General features: G+C 40.9%; 1 protein-coding gene across 1 annotated transcript in view; it reads right to left on the bottom strand.

Annotated features, from left to right (window-relative positions):
* Positions 1-5,994: 5,994 nt before the first annotated feature.
* LOC120224782 (extracellular matrix protein FRAS1) overlaps positions 5,995-18,919 on the bottom strand; it is a 415,754-nt gene continuing 402,829 nt past the window's right edge. The window contains exons 65-70 of the mRNA XM_039223043.1: positions 17,953-18,113; positions 15,809-16,023; positions 12,866-13,016; positions 11,130-11,237; positions 9,932-10,091; positions 5,995-6,115 (exon numbers count right to left, since the gene is read on the bottom strand). Of these exons, the coding sequence (XP_039078974.1) occupies positions 5,995-6,115; positions 9,932-10,091; positions 11,130-11,237; positions 12,866-13,016; positions 15,809-16,023; positions 17,953-18,113 (916 nt within the window). The remainder of the gene's footprint in view (positions 6,116-9,931; positions 10,092-11,129; positions 11,238-12,865; positions 13,017-15,808; positions 16,024-17,952; positions 18,114-18,919) is intronic.

Below are 18,919 nucleotides of genomic sequence, written 5' to 3'. Positions count from 1 at the left end.
ACTGGGAAGCCCTGAGGGTTCACTTGAGATTGGTGATAATGAATTTAAAGTTTCCTGACTTTGATCTTGCTGCACATTCTCTTGGAAGCCTCCTCCTCTGTCTGCCGTTCTTTGCCTAATTAACTCCTTGTTACCCTCCAGATCTCAACTCAAGCACCACTGTCTCTAGGAAGCTCACCTTCTTTCTCTCCCCTTCCAGGCTAGGTCAGACCCCTTATCATTTGTTATCACACGGTGCACTTCTCTTTCACAGTAGTTATCATGGTTTGATATTGATTAAATGTAACTTTAAAGGTACATCTGATCAAAGTCTGCTTCACCCATTACAGGTTCCATAGAGCCAGAGCCCCTATCTATCCGCTCACCGTCATGTCTTCAATGCTAGCCAAGTTTCTGACACATACATTTGTTAAGGAATAATGTGTGACTGAAAATTTCAGTGCTTTATGATTCCAAGAGAATCCATCTGACCATTCCTTACTTTCAATTGAAAGTGCTCCAGTGGGTAAATTTGAGAGGGTTGGGGTATAGGAGGAATTTGGAGTGTGGAGGCAACCCACACAAGCTAGGGCTGACCCTGTTTCAACAACTTTGATGTCGCTGTTAACTGCACCAACAGCTCATTTATCTGACTCAGGGAAACAGGTTTTTCTTGTTAATACTGCGAGTCCCAGAATCCACACAGTGCCTGACACTTAAGACAATAAATATTTACTGATCAAATAGAACAAATAATGGATTTGAGATGATGAAGATGATGGTGACTTATAAGGTTAGAAGGTTTTATGGACCTCACGAAAACAGGCATCACATGAGACACAATTCTTTTGAATTAGGTATGAATTCCGAGTCAGTCTTGATTATTTGTTGTGTAACGGTTCTACTGCATCTGTATGGAGCCATATAGGTGATCAAAAGCCAGGTTAGTCCCCATGGAAGTCACCCTGGTAATAACAAGGACCCCCCCCCCCCCCCCCAAGTAACAATCTCCCTGGTGCAAGGCAAAGATTTCCAACTCTGAAGCCTTAGTATACTGACTCAACAACACTCTTCCCTGTGTGGTCTCCCATACCCACACACACCAGGGGGTGGGGGGAGATGGGCTGGTGTCTTGTTTGCTCCCTTTTGCCATTTTCAAACCTCTCTCTTCTTACCAAAAAAAAAAAAAAAAAATCCAGGACCTACCCTGGAGAAACTCTTCTTACACATGCACTCAGAGACAAATACAGTATTCCTCCTAATAGAATATGGAATTGTAAGCCAAATAGAATGGTCAAATAAATTGTGGAGTATTTCCACAATGAATACCTTAAGGCAGTGACAGGCACACTACAGCTACATGAATCAACACAAATGTTGATACACTTATGAATCGGGAAATGATTCACTGAGTGAGAAAGAAAAGTTGCAGAGAGAATTTGTGCAGTATGACATTTTTATATCACTCAAAGACATGAAAAACCATGCAGAAGTAAATAGGAGCTAAACCATAAACCAAAACAAGGGATGGTAAATACAAACATCAGTCTAGTGGTTACCTTGGTGGAAGGGTGGGAGAGAGAGCAACTGGAAAGGGCACTAAGGGTATTTAAAAGGTACTGCTGGGGAACCTGGGGGGCTCAGTCAGTTGAGCATCCAACTATTGGTTTTGGCTAAGGTCATGATCTCATGGTTCCTGGGTTTGAGGTCCATGTTTGGCTCCATGCTGACAGTGTAAAACATGCTTAGGATCCTCTGTCTCCCTCTCTCTCTGCCCCTCCCCTACTCATGCTTGTGCTCTCTCTCTCTTTCTCAAAATAAATAAATAAACTTAAAAAAAGGCGCTGGTAATGTTCTATTTCCTTTTTTTCTTTGGCTCCAACTTTCACTGGTTATAAAATGGAAAGGACAGTGCCAGTTTTCTAGGGGGCCACTGTAGTAAGAATTAAATTTCAGAGCTTAGTACAGAGTCTCCCACACAGTCTGCACTCCATACATGATCATTAATATCACTGGTAATTATTAGTACTCATTTTATCATCAACAGCACAGCCCAAGAGATACTCATTCATTGCAACTGCAATTCATATTAGGTAATATTCTATTTCTCGAGGTTGTATATATGTACTATATTCTGACTATCTAAAGTAATATTCCTAATTTGGGCACCTGTGTGGCTCAGTTGGTTGAGCATCTGACTTTAACTTAAGTAATGATCTCACGGTTCATGAGTTTGAGCCCCATACCAGCTTTGCTGCTGTCAGTGCAGAGCCTGCTTCGGATCCTCTGTCCCCTACCTCCAGCATGCCCCTCCCCCACTTGTGATCTCTCTCTTTCTCTCTCTCTCTCTCAAAAATAAACATTAAGTTAATTAATAAATAAAATAATATTCATAATTAAAAAATTTTAACACATGAACAGAAATCTCCAGCATATCTTGGGATTCCTGGGTGGCTCAGTTGGTTAAGTGTCCAACTTTGGCTCAGGTCATGATCTCACAGCTTGTGAGTTTGAGCCCTGCATCAGGCTCTGTGCTGACAGCTCAGAGCCTGAAGCCCGCTTTGGATTCTGTGTCTCCCTCTCTCTCTGCCCCACCCCTGCTCATGCTCTCTCTCTCTCCTCCAAAAATAAATAAACATTAAAAAAATTAAAAAAAAAAAAGAAATCTCTAGTATATCTCACCAGATTATTTGCCCTCTGTTCTTCCTTATGGCAGTCAACCACCATTGTCCTGGTTACCTTCCCTTCCTCATTTAGCTAACTGTGGTGCTCCCACCATCAATCTTGGTGCTTTCAACATCCACATGGATGAATCCCTCAGTTCCTTGATATCTTCACCTCCAAAGAGCTTGTTCTCCCCCTGCCCGCGGCCACCCACCTACGCTTCATAGTCCTCCTATGCACTACCTCTAAGAATCTCATTTTCCAACACCTCACTAACTACTACATACCAACTTCCCAGCTCACCCTTTCTTCTACTCCTGTTCATTAATTCTCCAGTCTCACAGGACCTCCCTGACCACTTTTCCCAGCATGCGGAGGAGAAACCGGAACACTGACACACTCAGGCTGGGAATGTACACACATTGTTACATATTACAGACACTTCAGAAAACAGTTTGGCAGTTTCTTAAAAAGTTAAGCATGTAGGGGCAGGACACCTGTGTGACTCAGTCAGTTAAGCAGCTGACTTTGGCTCACGCCTGGTGGGGTCAGCCCCACTTTGGGCTCTGTGCTGACAGCTCAGAGCCCGGTGCCTGCTTCAGATTCTGTGTGTGTGTCTCTCTCTGCCCCTCCCCCACTTTCTCTCTCTCTCTCAAAAATGAATAAATAAACATTTTTTAAAATTCTTAAAAAAAGTTAAGCATATATTCTCCATATAATCCAGCTATTCCATTCCTAAGTATTTACACAAGAGAATTGAAAGCATATGTCCATGAAAAGGTTTGTGTATATATGTTCATAGCAGCTCTATCTATCATAGCCATCAACTAGAAACAACCCAAATGCCCACCAACTGATGAGCTGATAAACAAATTGTAGCATATCTGTATCATGGAATACAATTCGGCAATTACAGGAACATGCTACTGATACTACACAGCAGGAATGCATGAAAATAATTACACTGTGTGAAAAAAGCCAGAGAAGAAGATTGCATACTGTATGATACCATTTATATAAATTTCTACAAAATACAAACTAATCTGTAGTGACAGAAAGGAGATTAGTGGATATCTAATCCAAAGGGATGGGCTGGGCTGGGGTGGGAGGGGTTCCCAAGGGGCATGAGGAAACTTCTGAAGAAAGTGGATATATTCACTATCTTAGTTGTGATGGTTTCATGGGTGTTATACCAAAATTTATCAGATTGTATATCACTTAAATATGCACAATTTGGGGCGCCTGGGTGGCTCTGTCGGTTAAGCATCCGACTTCGGTTCAGGTCATGATCTCACAGTTCGTAGGTTTGAGCCCTGCGTCGGGCTCTGTGCTGACAGCTCAGAGCCTGGAGCCTGTTTCGGATTCTGTGTCTCCCTCTCTCTCTGACCCTCCCCTGTTCACACTGCCTCTCTCTCTCAGAAATAAATAAAAACATTAAAAATTTTTTAAATAAAAAAATAATAAATATGCACAATTTATCTTATTGTCAATAATATGGCAATTTAACAACTCAATGGGCTTTCAGCACAGCTTGATCTATAACCTTCTAGCGCACTTTTCCACTCTCTAAGATGGCAGCCTCACTTCCCCTTCTCTTCTCAAACCTCAGTGTTCCTCACTTTCATCTCATGCTTGGCTTCTCATTTTATGGAGAAAATAGATTTAATCAGATTCTACTTCATCATCCCTGCCCTCCCATTCTACCAATTCTCCCCTAGCCTATATCCACACACTCTGCATGCCTTCCTCTTTCAGTGGATAAACATTCTGTGCTTTTGGCAAAGGTCAGCTCTTCCCCTCTCATCCCTAGATCTATCCCCGCCCTACTCAAGGGTTTGGCTCTGGAGATTTTCCCTTATTCTGCTGCAACATTACATTTCGCCTAATAGACCAACAGGGTTACTCCCACCAGCATACAAATATCCTGAAATATTTTCTACTCTAAAACACAAATGAATAAGATCTCCTTTGACTTTGTAACTGTTTCTAGCTACTGTCCCTTTCTGCTGATGTCCTTTATAATAAAACACCTTAGGCACAGTTTATCCCTGTTGTCTCTACTTTTTTTTTTTTAATTTTTTAATTTTTTTTAATGTTTTTTTTTTTTAATTTATTTCTAGGAGAGAGAGAGAGACAGCGTGAGCAGGGGAGGGTCAGAGAGAGAGGGAGTCACAGACTGAAACAGGCTCCAGGCTCTGAGCTGGCAGTCAGCACAGAGCCTGACGCGGGGCTCGAACCCACGAACCGCGAGATCATGACCTAAGCGAAAGTCGGACGCTTAACCGACTAAGCCACCCAGGCGCCCCTGTTGTCTCTACTTTCTTGTCTCCATCTCTTAAGCCCATTCCAACCAGACTTGAACCCCTCGTTCCACTGAACCTGCCCTTTGTCAAGATCATCAACAACTTCTGAATCACCGAATCCAATGGCCAATTCTCAGTTTCTTAATTTGAATGTCACACTCCAAATTATCTTCTCTTTATGATAACGTCAGATCCTGTCCTCAGCATCAACTCTCAGAAATGTTTTCTCTTCCTTTGTTCTGCTCCTGGAAAAATGGCACTAGACTATCCACTGCCTGAGAGGAGAAGTTACTTTTAGTCCTCTGCTATAATCTCCAGGCTGGACCAGCGCCAAGCACATGATAAAAGCTGAGTTAATACTGGCTGAATGAATGAATACATGGCATGATGCAGACAGTCTCAGGCCTGAGGTGAGTACAGGCTGATGTATAGTTGATTCTTGTTATCTGTGGTAAGAATGTTTTATAAAGTCACAGTGAACACTGCATTAGTGAATACTGAATCACTGCTCTGAGAGGAAATACAGGGTAGAGTTCCTGCAGCCTCTGGTCACAACATTTTCATTGACTGACCAATACTTAACCCTGTTTTATGCATGTTTCTACTTAAAATACCTTATTTAATATGTTGTTAATTTGTTAACATGGAACTCAAGGCAACAACACTTTTTAAAACCTATGCCCAGTGAAGCTTGTCCAACTTTCTCCAAGGCACATCAGAGCCTTCTTGTACTTAGAAACACCAGACAGCACTTTAGCACTACCCTTGGGCACCGCTGTAAACAGCAAAATCACCAATAAAAAGCACACAAATTTGAAAACCATGGCACTACGTAGACATGGAAAGGATACTTGTTTCTAGTATGAAAGCTGCAGCAAGAAGGCGTTGCTTGACGTTAGATGGGAGTGTGCGTATCCAGCGACTCAACATTTTGCCACCCTGCATGTCCACAGATGACCATGAAGGCGCCATGAGAACAGACTTTGCAGATACAAATACCTTTTAGTGAGGAGGTGGATTTACAAATAATGAAGATCTGCTGCGTTCCCTACCTTTCTGGGGCATGTGCAGTGCAGGCCAAAGGCTTCTCCCCTGGATCAACCCACGGCTGTGTGGGCTGCACGGTGCACGGAATCAGGTAGATGGTATACTCCCCTGAGTAGTCCTTCCTGGAAACATGCAGAACAGACTGTGGTTAGAGGGGACATTTTATAGATTGTTTCCTTACCCAGAAACACACCAACTTTTCAGATGGCATTTGTGCCCAGCAACCAAAAACTTTACAAGTCTGCAAACACAATTTTCAGAAATCCATCACTGATTATTTGAACCGTCAGGGTTTTATCCAGAGGTGTTAAATAGAGCTATTTTCCTTTTCCTGAGAAAAGCTGAGAAAGGCATATTGTTTATAAAAACCTAAAAGGCTCAGTGAGGATAGAACAGAACCAGCCATTTCCTTTAGATTTCCACGATACTTGTTTGACAATTTCTATTTGGTGCTTCTAGTTGATGGACACCCTGTTCAACACATGCTCCACTGTGAAAGATGTTATTTATGAAGATGCGAACATGTCGGCTGCTGCTCTGATAGAAGTGGGGGCAAATACCTCAGGGTTAAAGGACACCCATTTCCAGAGAATACCCCCACCACCGTTAACGTGGCACTCAGTTTCCAGGCTCCTCTCCCAAACCCCACAGGCTCAGCCTTTTGTGAAGCTGAAGAAAAATCTCTCTTCTCACAGGAGACTGAGTGCTGCAAATCTCCCTATATGCGGTGGATCACAGATTCTGAAGGTTACGACACTAAGAACATGAAGCCTTTGTACCCTCACCTACTTCATTTCCTTCACTTGCCATGGAGTAGCAGTCCCAGTCCTGGCAGGTTGCCTGGAAGACAGCCAGGCAGCCAGGGACTTCAGGAAGATTCTTCAAGGAGCCTTGGGAGGTTGCCATCCCCTGAATTAAGAGCGCAGGGCTAGGAATCTTAATTCTCACTATTGTGAGCAATCTGTGACAGTACTCGCATTTGCTGTTTGCTTTTTGACCATTTCTTGTGTATTTATCTATTTATTCATTAAGTGATAGCAAAGATTTGGTCAAATATATAAACAAACAAAACTTTTATGACACATCCTGGGTCACAGTAATGGAATGGTACAAGCTGGAAATTGCGATAGTCTAAACCTGGCTTGGCTTAGCCTCTGCCACAACTGTATGACTTTTGACATGCCACACAAACTTTCAGGGTTTGGTTTCTAAGCTGCTTCCTGTCTGATAGTCTATGTGTCTGTGGTTTTCCTATGTGATCCCTATCTTCCTCCAAGCTTAGACTTTAAACACCATATTTGAATTACATGAAGATTGACATATATAATGTGAATAGTAAACCATAATTCATAGAAATACTTAGGCAGAACTGTCCATGCCTGACCCTTGCTTTCACATAGGACAGATCATTGTAAACCCTGTGCTCAAACCCTGCTGTGGCTCCCAATGCACTGGGGTAAGAGTCAAAATCCATGCACTGGTCTATAAGGCCCCACGTGGTGGCCCTACCCCATCCCCTTACTTCTTTGACCTTACTGCCTATTATCCTTCTCTTTGCTCACTCCACTCCAGCCACACAAGCTTCCTTACTATTCCCCAAGATGCTAGAAATGCTGTCGACTCAGGAATTCTTCCCAGATTTCTTCTCCTGATAATCCACATAGCAAGCTCCCTCACCTCCTTCAAATATTTGCTCAAGTGTACATTCTTGATGAGGGCTACTTTGAAGATCCTAATTAAAATCCCCACAATGTCCCTTTCCCCATCCCGATTCCCCATATCCTGCTCTAAATCTTTTATTTTTTCATAGCATTCCCCACCTTCTGACATGCTCTACTAAACTTATTTATTGACCTTTTTGTGTCTTCTTACTTTACCCTAAGTGCTGTGTGCAGGGATCTTTATATTGTTCACTGATGTATCCAGGTGCCTAGAACCTTCCGCAAAACACAGCAAATGTCAATAAATATTTGTTGAACAAATGAATGCAGGACAAATTTCATGGCCTCCCCAGCCCACAGTCCTACTTTTCCCATCCCTAAATACGATTTAGGTCCATTTCCTTACCTTCCTGGATATATACCAAACATAGCCCTAGATGCAGGTCTTTAATGCTATAGTTCTTCTTCTCTTGTTTCAAAAAAATTAGATGTTACTCATATTGCAACATGGAGCAAGGCTGTGTCCCTCCTCCAGGAAGCCTTGTACAGCTCCCTAACCCTCCTGAACAGCTATAGTCTTAGTGTTCCTTACCCTTCACAGTGTACATTGCACAGAATGCCAGTGTTGTTCTATACTTTGCCATGCATCCATGTATTTTTATCTCCTTACCTCAAATATAAGTTCTTAAAGGATGTTTATTTAGGACCTACCATATGCTAAAACCTGCAGCTCTGGGGATTCAAGATCAATCAGGTATGCCTTTGACCTTGGGGAGCTCACAAGCTAGTGGAAAATGGGACTCTACTTAGAGCACTTAATATAATGAGCTGTGTTAGGGTAGAAAATGGAACAAAGAGGGAATGGGAGGAGGAACTTCTAGCCACTGTATAGCGAAGGTGTCACAGAGGGAACAGAATTTGAGAGTATTTGAGCTGAGGCTCTGGAGAGTTCAAGGTATGCAAGAGGGAAAGAGCAGGAAGGGCAGAGGGAATTGGAAAGGCATGGAGGTGCAGCTGGGCTTGTGGTTTCAGGGGTTGATGAGATAGTTAACGTGGCTGGAAGGCTGGGTTTGAGATGAAGAGAGGGGAGGGTGTGGGCTCTGAGTAAAGAATTTGGACTTCATCCAGTAGGCTGGGGTGGGTGGGGAGGCAGCAGAGGGTTTAAAGAGGATGGTTTCCATGTCTATAGATTAGGACAAAGTATGTGCATAATCTCATGGGCTTTGGGAAGGCACAGACTTTGAAGATTATTATACATTGATTTCAAAGGAATCATTTAAAAAATACCTGATATAATACCAAAATTTCACAATTAAAGACATCTTTTTGAAAATGATTCATAAGATAATCTGCCACTTCTTAACTATAAAGCAGGAACAAGACTTTCAAATTGTTTTTAGATCTTAATTTCATGATCTATAAAATAAGGATAATAATATTTTATGACAGACTCCTAGTTGCCTCATTATCCTTTTTATGGCAATAGTTTTAATTGTGTTTCTCCTATTCTTCCTCTTTACAAAAGAGATATTTTACTGTATGTAATCAATTCCTATTCTACCTCTATCTTGGGTGTGAGAGAGAAATAAATCTTATCATTTGTTTTACAGAACACTGGAGCATAAGGATGACATCTGGACCTGATAATCAGAGATCTTGGATTTTGAACTGGTTGTGGTGACTGAAATTTCCTTATTATATTCTGATTTTAGTTGGACATACTTCCCAGCTTCCCTTGCAGGAAGATGTGTCATGTAATAAAATTCCAGCCATAGGATGTGAGTAGAAATTATACATAAACTTATTGGTCTTGTCCTTGTAATAAGGGAAATCACTTCCTGGTTTATAGCAGAAGCTGGTCTGACTTAATTTCTGTCTTTCTATTTTTGGAGGGTTATTCCTTTTTCTTAAAATTTTTAAAAATGTTTGTTTATTTTTGAGAGAGAGAGAGAGAGACAGAGTGTGAGTGGGGAAGGGGTGGAGAGAGAAACACAGAATCTGAAGCAGCCTCCAGGCTCCAAGCTGTCAGCACAGAGACTGACAAGGGACTCGAATTCAAACACTTTGAGATCATGACCTGAGCTGAAGTTGGACACTTAACCAACTGATCCACCCAGGTGGCCCATGTTGGAAGGTTATTTCTACCCGCCCCCCCCCCTCCATCTTATAATAGAAATCCAACATTTGGGGGGAAAAAAGCAGCCCTATTTCCCAAGTTCCTGAAAAAGTCTGAGACCATTTCAGATGTACCCTTGAACACCCCCATCCTGCATTCACCTGTTATAAGAGCTTGTGGCTCTCCAGAGTTGATATGGAGAATCAAAAGTCTGAGCACTCCATAGTAGCTGTAGGTCAAATTCAATTCCTCCTAGGTGGTCTGGAGTCAGTATGAATGATTTCACATCAGGGAGAGTGTGATGTTCCATCACAAATTGTCCTATTTCAAGGGAAACACACACACTTATTTGTTTTACTGTACTTGAGGTGAATCCCCTACTGAAGCCTTAGTACTGAATTAATATTCTTTTATCAAATAATGAAGGTTACACCTATCTTCTAACCCTTCAGAATATATACCACTCTGGCTGGACAGCATGGCATCTCACCCAGTCTACCATCCTACTCATGATGGTCACTATGGTCATATATATTTATGACCATATAAATATATATTTATATATATTTATATATATATAAATTTATATATATTTACATTCAACAACATGAATGTACCTTGTACAAATGGGGCTGAGTACATTCATAATAGTAGGGCTCCTTATGGGACAATGAATGTCAAATACATTTAGTTTTCAATTCCAAAATACATGTTTCTTAGAGGCAGAAAGGTCCTGGTAGTTTATAAATATAAATATCAAATTCAGGTTTAAAAAAATTACACATAAAGCCACTCAAGTCCTCAGTGGAAGGCAACAATTTTAAACATCATAAAGGTTATTCAGCAGGACATTTCTACTTCTTCAAACTGTAGTCATCTAGTGTCATGAATAAATAAAAGTAAAGAGACTTCTGGATTGAGAGACTAAAAAAATATAACAACTAGAATGTAATATGTGGATATTGATTGGATACACTTTCTTTATATATAAAAAGACACAAAATAAACATAAAACAGTATGAAAACAAATGGAAAAGACACTTGTAGGACAAGAAAGGGAATATGATAGGGACTAGATATTATTGGATCAATCTTAAAAATCTTGGATGTAATGATACTCTTGTGATGTGTAAGAGAATGCATTTGTTCTCAGGAGAGGTCTGCTAAAGTATTTAGGGTAATTCCATAAGAAGTCCACAACTTGTTTTCAAAAATAGTACATATGTGTGTATGGGTGCATATACACATAGCAAAATGTTAACAATTGTTGACTTGGCTTTTCATCGTTCTATTCCTTTACCTTTTGTCTATATCTGTAATGTTTAATAAAAAATTGGGGAAAAACTCCACTGATATTACCTCTGAATTTGGCATGGGTCTTGAATTCAATGACGAGACGGCCATCCTCTCGAATATAGATTCTTATTATCTGAAGCCTTGCAGAGAGTACACTGTCTGTCTGGATTCCTGGGCAGGCAATCATACATAAAACATCCAAGTTAGGGCATGGAGATCTCCCAGATACTATCTTAAATGTGAGTTGTCCCAGTGACACCTCTAAGTAAGAGCCGCATGGTAATTTGAATGTACAAAAAATGTACATATTAGTATGAACATAGAATCTATTTAGATACATTTGCCAATTAAAACTGTATGACAGTTCATTCTCGTAGGGGTTTTGTTGTTGTTGTTGTTGTTGTTTGTTATAGGTCCATTCTCTTTGACATAGTCTCTTCATACCTGAGAATGCCACTTAGCCCAGCATTAGGGCCTCAGCCCATAGCTCAAAAAGATTGGTCTTTAAACTTCTTACTATCCACTTGACAGCAGGATGTGGTTATAGTGCATCTGCTTCATACTCTGTTTGCTTTTCCTTATGAGGACACCTTTTTAAGTTTATTTATTTATTTTGAGAGAGAGAGTGTGTGTGCAAGTGGGGAAGATACAAAGAGAGGGAGAGACAGAATCCTAAGCAGGCTCCGCGCTGTTAGCACAGAGCCTGATATGGGGCTCAAGCTCAGGAACCATGAGATCATGTGCTGAGCAGAGACCAAGAGTCAGATGCTTAACCAACTAAGCCATCCAGGTGCTCCTACAATGACACCTTTCATGACTTAACAGAACCCTAAACCATGTCCTGGTGGCTACATTTAGTATTAAATCCATGGAGGATTAAAGATTAGCATGTAGAAGGCTAACCATATATGGCATGACATGAGTGAACTGTGGCTTTAATAAGAGTAATTACAATCATGAGGTCCAATGAGTTCAGTATGACCCAATATGAAAGGATAGCCAAAGGAAGGGAAAAATAGCACTTAAAAAGAACACTAAAGCTCAAGGAATGATATGATCCAGAGTGTGAGAACTTCCTGAAGTTATTTTCCTATGAGAACTATAAGACAAATGATTTGAGTTGAAAGCATTGAACAGAAGAAAAGACGGCATTTTTCCATTACTAGAGATGAGGTCCTATCTAAAGAAATCTGTAGCTGGTTAGTATCTCTGTGTCAGATCAAGTAAATAACCTTCAGGGAAGCAGAGAAGGAGAATGGAAGCAGCAGAAGAGATGAGTCTGGGGTATTGCATGATCGCAGTGGGAAAAGGTGGCTTGAGGGAGACAAGAGTAAGGTGTGAGCTCTTAGCTGAGGGGCTTTCACCAATATATAGATCTGTGGTTCCTGAAAAGAACCATGTCCTGAACGCTAATGCCAGAGGGCCTGCAGGTATAAAAAACTCAATTTAGACCCAAAGTAGAGGATGGCAGGTGACAAACGGCTCCTATACTGTCCATTAGGGGTTTAGAGGTGTCCTTCTGGAGTATAATCATGTTCATTTGCTCCTAGTTAAAAAAGGGGTGATTCAAGGTGTTTAAGGAGCAAAAGCATCTTTGAATCAGATGCACAGAAATGGAAAAATATATCAAAAACAACTTGGCTCACATTATTCATTTGGCCTAGAGTGACAGCCCACTTGGACTGTATATAGGACAACAGGATGAAGAATGGCGCTCCTGTTAAAAGGAACTACTCATTATTTTCTTTTAGTCTCACTTAAGCATAAGGTAGGAGTAGTTAAGATGTCAATGGGTATACCTGTTCTCCAGAGAACAGTGTCATAGAAGAAGGAAAACTCCATCTCGGTGTGGTGTTCCAGAGAAGCCCAACCCCTGGGGGCTGTCACATAGATGTAAGACACATAGAGAGGCACATGCACGGTCAGGAACGACTGAGCAGAGTCTCTCACCTGCCAAGCAAAAGGTGCGCACATGGAAGGTTATTTCTTCCCTGGGATGAAAAGGCATATGGTTACAACATCTCAGTTCAATTTTTACTCATTCATTTAGTTATTTCCGCAATCATTATTATAACCAAGTAGCACTGAGGCACCAGACTAAGCTTCATCCTCAGCAGTGGAAAAAACCCAATCACTGCCCTTATGGAACCTACAGTCCATAGAGATATACATAAATTTTAAAAATAAAGAAAGGGTGGGTGGGAAGTGTCCACGATGCTTCTTTCTATAGAAAGGGTGATCTGGGAGGGCTTTTCTGAGGGGATGACACTTGAACAAAAACACTTCTGAAGACTGAGAAGGGGATGTGCCTCCACTGTTCAATTGCCTCGGACAAGATTTTATATGAACACAGTTATTCCCAAAGGATCAGTATATAGTTCCTCACTGACCGTATTTTCCAGTGGCCTATAGGAGTGCCTAAACCAGCCCTAATTGGGAACATGCTCAGGTCTGGATCTTTGGGATGAATGTGTGGCTGACTTGGATGTTTTAGTGAGTATTCACATCTCTGGCAACAGGAAGTGACATCATGGGATTTGGATATCAAACCTAGGAAATTTACCAACACACACTTCAGAGTTGCATATGTTTGGATAATTTCCCATGCCCTACAATGCCTCACTGAAATACTTGTGAAAAGGCAGCACGTCATACTTCCAAGAGAATATTTCTTCTAAGGGGATCCTGTTACTGCTATTAACTTGGCTCAAACATTTTTATTTTACTATGCAATGAACAAAAACTGGATGGAAAGATAACAACATATAAGCAGAAGCTTTCACAGCATAGCTAACTGCATGTACGTGTGTATGAATGTGGGAGTTGGTTTATTAATTTTATATTTTCCTCCATAAACACATATTTCTTTTCTAATAAAAAAGCTTAGTTTTAAAAATTTTTATTTTTATCATTAGTGGATTATAACACCCTATGGAACCTATATTTTTCTTTTGTTTTCAAGCACAATATAAAGTGTTTCCATGGATAATTTAGTAAAAGAGCCAAGTGTTTTATCAATATTTGGGACGCCAAATTTTTATTTTCCTAGAATATTTTTTTATATTCAATGTTGTTAGGAATTTAAAATTTGATTCCAAGTTTTTCAAAAGACTCTGCTCATTCCATATTCATTAGAAAATATGTTTTGAAATGCCTTAATCTGTTTTCTTTAGGAAATTCCCAAATTTTGTCTGGACCTCACACCATATTCTTCCCCTTTAACATACAGGCTTTGCTAAAAACACATGGCCCAATCTCAAAATTATTGATATTAGAACCTCAATAATTCTTTAGCTGATTGAAAAAATTAATTTTCCCTCCTCTATTTCTGTTTTCTATCATTTATCCATTATGATCTTACTTACTAATCCTTAAATAAACTCCAGACCTTGACAAATACTATATACCTACACCATGCTAAGTATCTTCCTCCGTTGAGATGATTGTTTACAATTTGAGATGAGATTCAGAGAAGTTATGACAGGGAGAGATATGATCTAGGGCTTGGTTATAAGGTCTACATTCTTTCCACCATATACCACCTGTTTTAACTATTTTTAAAGAAACAGTCTGCAATGAAATACTTCTGTGCATATATTCTGTGTTGGTTTAAAAAGTGGGGCATATATAATAAGAAATCTTCCTCTTTGAGATTTTTAGGCATATTCTGAACAAAAATATCCAAAAATATAATTAAAGTAAAAACACAGAGAATACAGAATACTAATTTTTGAGAGGTCAGAGGAGGAGCCAGTCACTTAGTTTTGCACTTCGAAGGTGAATATAGGTCATGTAACTGCAGAAATAGAAAACCTAAGAATGCCTTAATTTTCCACTCAGTAGAGGGCAGTAGTGTATGTGAAATGAGAGCTAGCCAAAGTGAGAGGCAGTGTGAAATAATTAATCAAAGGCATGTTCTCAAAATGATTACTCTCAGTGCCTTCAGAAGTCCCTCTTTCAGTGTGGTTAACCCCGATTTGAAATGAAGAACAAACGTAATTTTTAGTTCATTGAGATAACTGCTGATAATGAGGTAGAATCCGCTTTAGGTTCAATTTTCCCATGAGGATGCATTCCTTTGATATAACTGCCCTCCTAAGACTACGGCTTCTTGCTAAAATTCTCTTTTGTCACTCATGTTTCACAATGATTAAAAAAGTGTCCATTTTTGCAAGGGTTGTCAGTTTGGCACAGATTTGGACTAGGAATGAAATCAAAGTGTTTTACACAATTCTCTCTCCATAATACTTTAAAAACATTATGTTGTCCCTGTCTTCTGAAAGGGTACACGTTACTTTGACTTATTTCCCGAAGTGCAGAAGAATATACATCTACTTTGTAAGAACCTTACCATCAAATGTCAATCCTTTTGGCTTCCAAAATATTGCCGGGGAGATATGAGATATATATATATATATATATGTATATATGTATATATATCTAGGGAAGTAAATATTAGATTTTTATATAAATGGCTGTGCCAGACAGTAATGTTTTTCCACACTCATTTTAACATTTTCCACATTAATTTTCCAATTAGTTGACTTAGCAGACTTTCAGGGTTTTTCTCCATCATGCTGCTAAGGTCTCACTTGAGGGACTTCTAAAGACTCCTTTGGTTATCCCCATTCTGGGGCTGGGCACCAGATGCACCGTGCTAACAGAAATGCTTCAGGAACAAACAAGATTTCATATAGCACCCAGGTGCTCCCAGACTGCAGATAAACCCCTGGAGGACCCACCTGGAAGTCGGCAGTTACAGACCCCCCACAGACATCAATTAACTCTGTCATGTCATAATAGGCATCAAAGGTCCAGACGCAGCTCTTCAGGTTCAGATGTTTGTAGAGCTGGATGGTCTTGGGCTCCCGGACACTGGGGTCAAATTGGAAGGGGCGGTCGTAGCCAGGCCCCAGGGCCGTGCTGTCATAGACCTTATTGTCCAGGAACCCTGCCTCTGTGGGGGTAGGGAGGAACAAGGAACAAGAAGTAAGCCTCTGGACATGCCCCTCATTGGCTTCCCAGGAGCTGGGTGCGGAGAAGAGATATGTCCTTGAGAGACTGAGATAGTTTACCTCCATTGGAGACTAATAATAAAGCAACCCAGGACTTCCAATACTCACTACATAAGAAGGGGGGGGGAGCTAGATTACCTGTCATCGGGGGTTAAATAGGGTGACTGAGTTCACAGACTCCCCTAAGAGGCTGGAGGAATCCCAGAAAAAACGGTGAGCAAAGGGTACTATAAATGGAGTCAGAGCTCAGTGGCCCTGTGTGTCTTGGAAAAGAAAACGTACTGAAGCTTTGCAATTAATCCTTGAAGAAATAGACTCACTATATGGATAATTCGTTGATGAACTGTTATTTTTTAAAGGCTGATTTTTTAAAAAAATAGCTTTTATGTAAAGCCAACAAACAAACATCTGACTATCTTCTCCCTGCTATGGTTTCTGAACTCTTGGTAAAAAAATCTTAATTTTGTGCTAATGAGTAAATAGCTTGCTAATGATGCTTGACTAAACCTCCCTGCCATGGGCAAAAATTATTGGATCAAATGCTGCCAAGCAACTGAAGTGTTCTAAATTAAGGAAGACCTTTATGCAGCAGAGAGCTAAATACAGATACAATTTTAGGCTATCAGGATTCAAATTTTTTATAGTACTAAAAGCAAATATAATATTCTGAAAGAGTCTTTGAAAGTCTGAAATGTCTTAGAATGTTTGACACCAGCACCCAGTCCTCTGCCCCAAAAGGAGTGGGATCTCAATTAACATGTGTTGAATTTAACTGTGTTTAGGTGGGAAGAGATGCAAACTTTCAGCTTATAAACAGTGTACGTTTCTTTTAGTGGCTGCAGACATGAACCAGTTAAACTTTCATGTGTAGCTCAGTGACTTGCAAATAATTCATACTCAACTAATTTCTACCGTGTAAAGACCATAACTACCTAATGTGATGTTTAATGAATATGAAAGAGCATATGAATGCTCTTCTCTCTTCTAAAACACTGGTAAGTGATTCATTGGCTGTCAAGGGAGGAAACACATATTTAATGCGCCCTCACTAAGGTAAATGGAAATGGACAGGATCCTTTGTAGAGTAAAATGTCTCTTATGGTTGACATGGGGATGCACCACCCCGGAAGTCAGCTCCTTCAGGTCTGCATCACTTGCACAGCTGTGCCTGAGGCCACCCTTGCGAGAGCCCTGGTATCCAGTGACTGAGTGAGGTGCCGCAGAGAAGGCTGTCAGTGGGGCTGGAAGTAGGAAGGGTTCCTGAAGAGTTGGTGGGGGGTTCTGGAGGGCTGCACTGCAGTCTGACTTCTCCCTCTGCCCAATTCTGCTTCCTCTCCTTCCCCTTCACAGATGCTGATCCCCAATGAACATCTTACACCCCACACTTCATCTCAGCTCCTGCTCCCAGGGAGCCCATCCTATAACGTGTGATATCTGCACTTTAGCTTTCTAAAGATGCTGCAATAAGGGAATTTCAGGGCACAAATCCAAACATGCCCAACTGTGGGGGAGGGAAAGAAGGAACATTTACCATGGCAGGTGCTTTAAAAATGTCAGCAGGTTAATTCCTCACCCTGATGGGTATCAATTGTTTTCCTCATGTCATAGATAAGGAAACAGTGGTTTGGGGAAGTCCAACTATCCCCATTTAGTTGTACAGATAGAATTATGGGTTCGAACCTAAGTCAGTTTGATTCCAAAGTCCTTGTTTTTCCCTATTCACTTCACTGTCTGAGCTGCCTATGTTTGGTTGCCTGCTAGGAAGGAAAGCCACCAATCCATATTTTGAGGACCCAGAGACATGAAAGCAGAGTTCACTTAGCCATATCCCTAAGGGCCACTGTGCAGGGCTGGAATGGGAAAGCCCTCACCTGAGATGCCTCTCAGGTCGTGGGTGGTGACGAGATTGGAGCAGACGTGCTGGTGTCTATAGATGGACTCAGATAATAGAAAATGCAAGTTGTGCAGTGGCATGGTGGAGATAAGGGGCAGCATTCCATCCTGGTGTGGGATCTGTACAGAAATGTGGATTCTAAGAGGAAAAAGGGGCAGAGAGAGTGTTTAGGTGCATGCTATCAACAGCTAATATGGTACATTTCTTTCTCATAACTCACCTGTCTTCACCAATGAATTTACCCATTTTTTTTTCCTGAAGCTTTCTGTGTAGGAACACAGGGTATGGTGTACATGTGGGGTTATTTCCCACCCCTTACCCTACCCCTCCCACCAAGAGATGCTCCAGACGCAGGACTGATAGCAATCAAGAATCACAGGGTTTTTAAAATATATACAAGAAAAGATTACATCACAACCACAAATTACTTTAAATCCTTCTTTTGCTTTAAATGGAAGCTTTGTTTCCTTGTGTGCTATAGCAGAGTGACTGATAGAGGTGCCGTTCCCCTTCTCTGTCACACTGAATGTCTGGGACACATATTTTTTAAAGTGTTTGTGCCAAAGACCTCACTGAGCTCTTTATACTCTAAGGTAGATATCCCTACCCAGAAAAATATTTTAGAAATAGTTATACCCCATCTACTGCTGTCTCTCCCAGGTAAAAGAGACTTTTCTCTCCTCTCTCCCTTCAAGTTCCAGCAACAAGGGTGGCCCTAAGTGGTCCCCATTTGCAGTGTGCTCTCCCCTCATCTACATTTCTTTTCTTTTTTAAAAGTTTATTTATTTACTTTGAGAGAGAGTGTGTACGAGGGGCAGACAGAGAGGGAGGGAGATTGAATCCCAAGCAGGCTCCACAATGTCAGTGCAAGGATTCTGATGTGGGGCTTGAACCCACAAACCATGAGATCATGACCTGAGCCATTAACTGAATCACCCAGGCAC

Source organism: Hyaena hyaena, unplaced genomic scaffold (genome assembly GCF_003009895.1).
Source record: "Hyaena hyaena isolate Hyena2069 unplaced genomic scaffold, ASM300989v1 scaffold_1243, whole genome shotgun sequence".
NCBI lineage: Eukaryota > Metazoa > Chordata > Mammalia > Carnivora > Hyaenidae > Hyaena > Hyaena hyaena.
The sequence above is the reverse complement of the archived record's forward strand: the minus strand, read 5'-3'. Positions and strand labels throughout refer to the sequence as shown.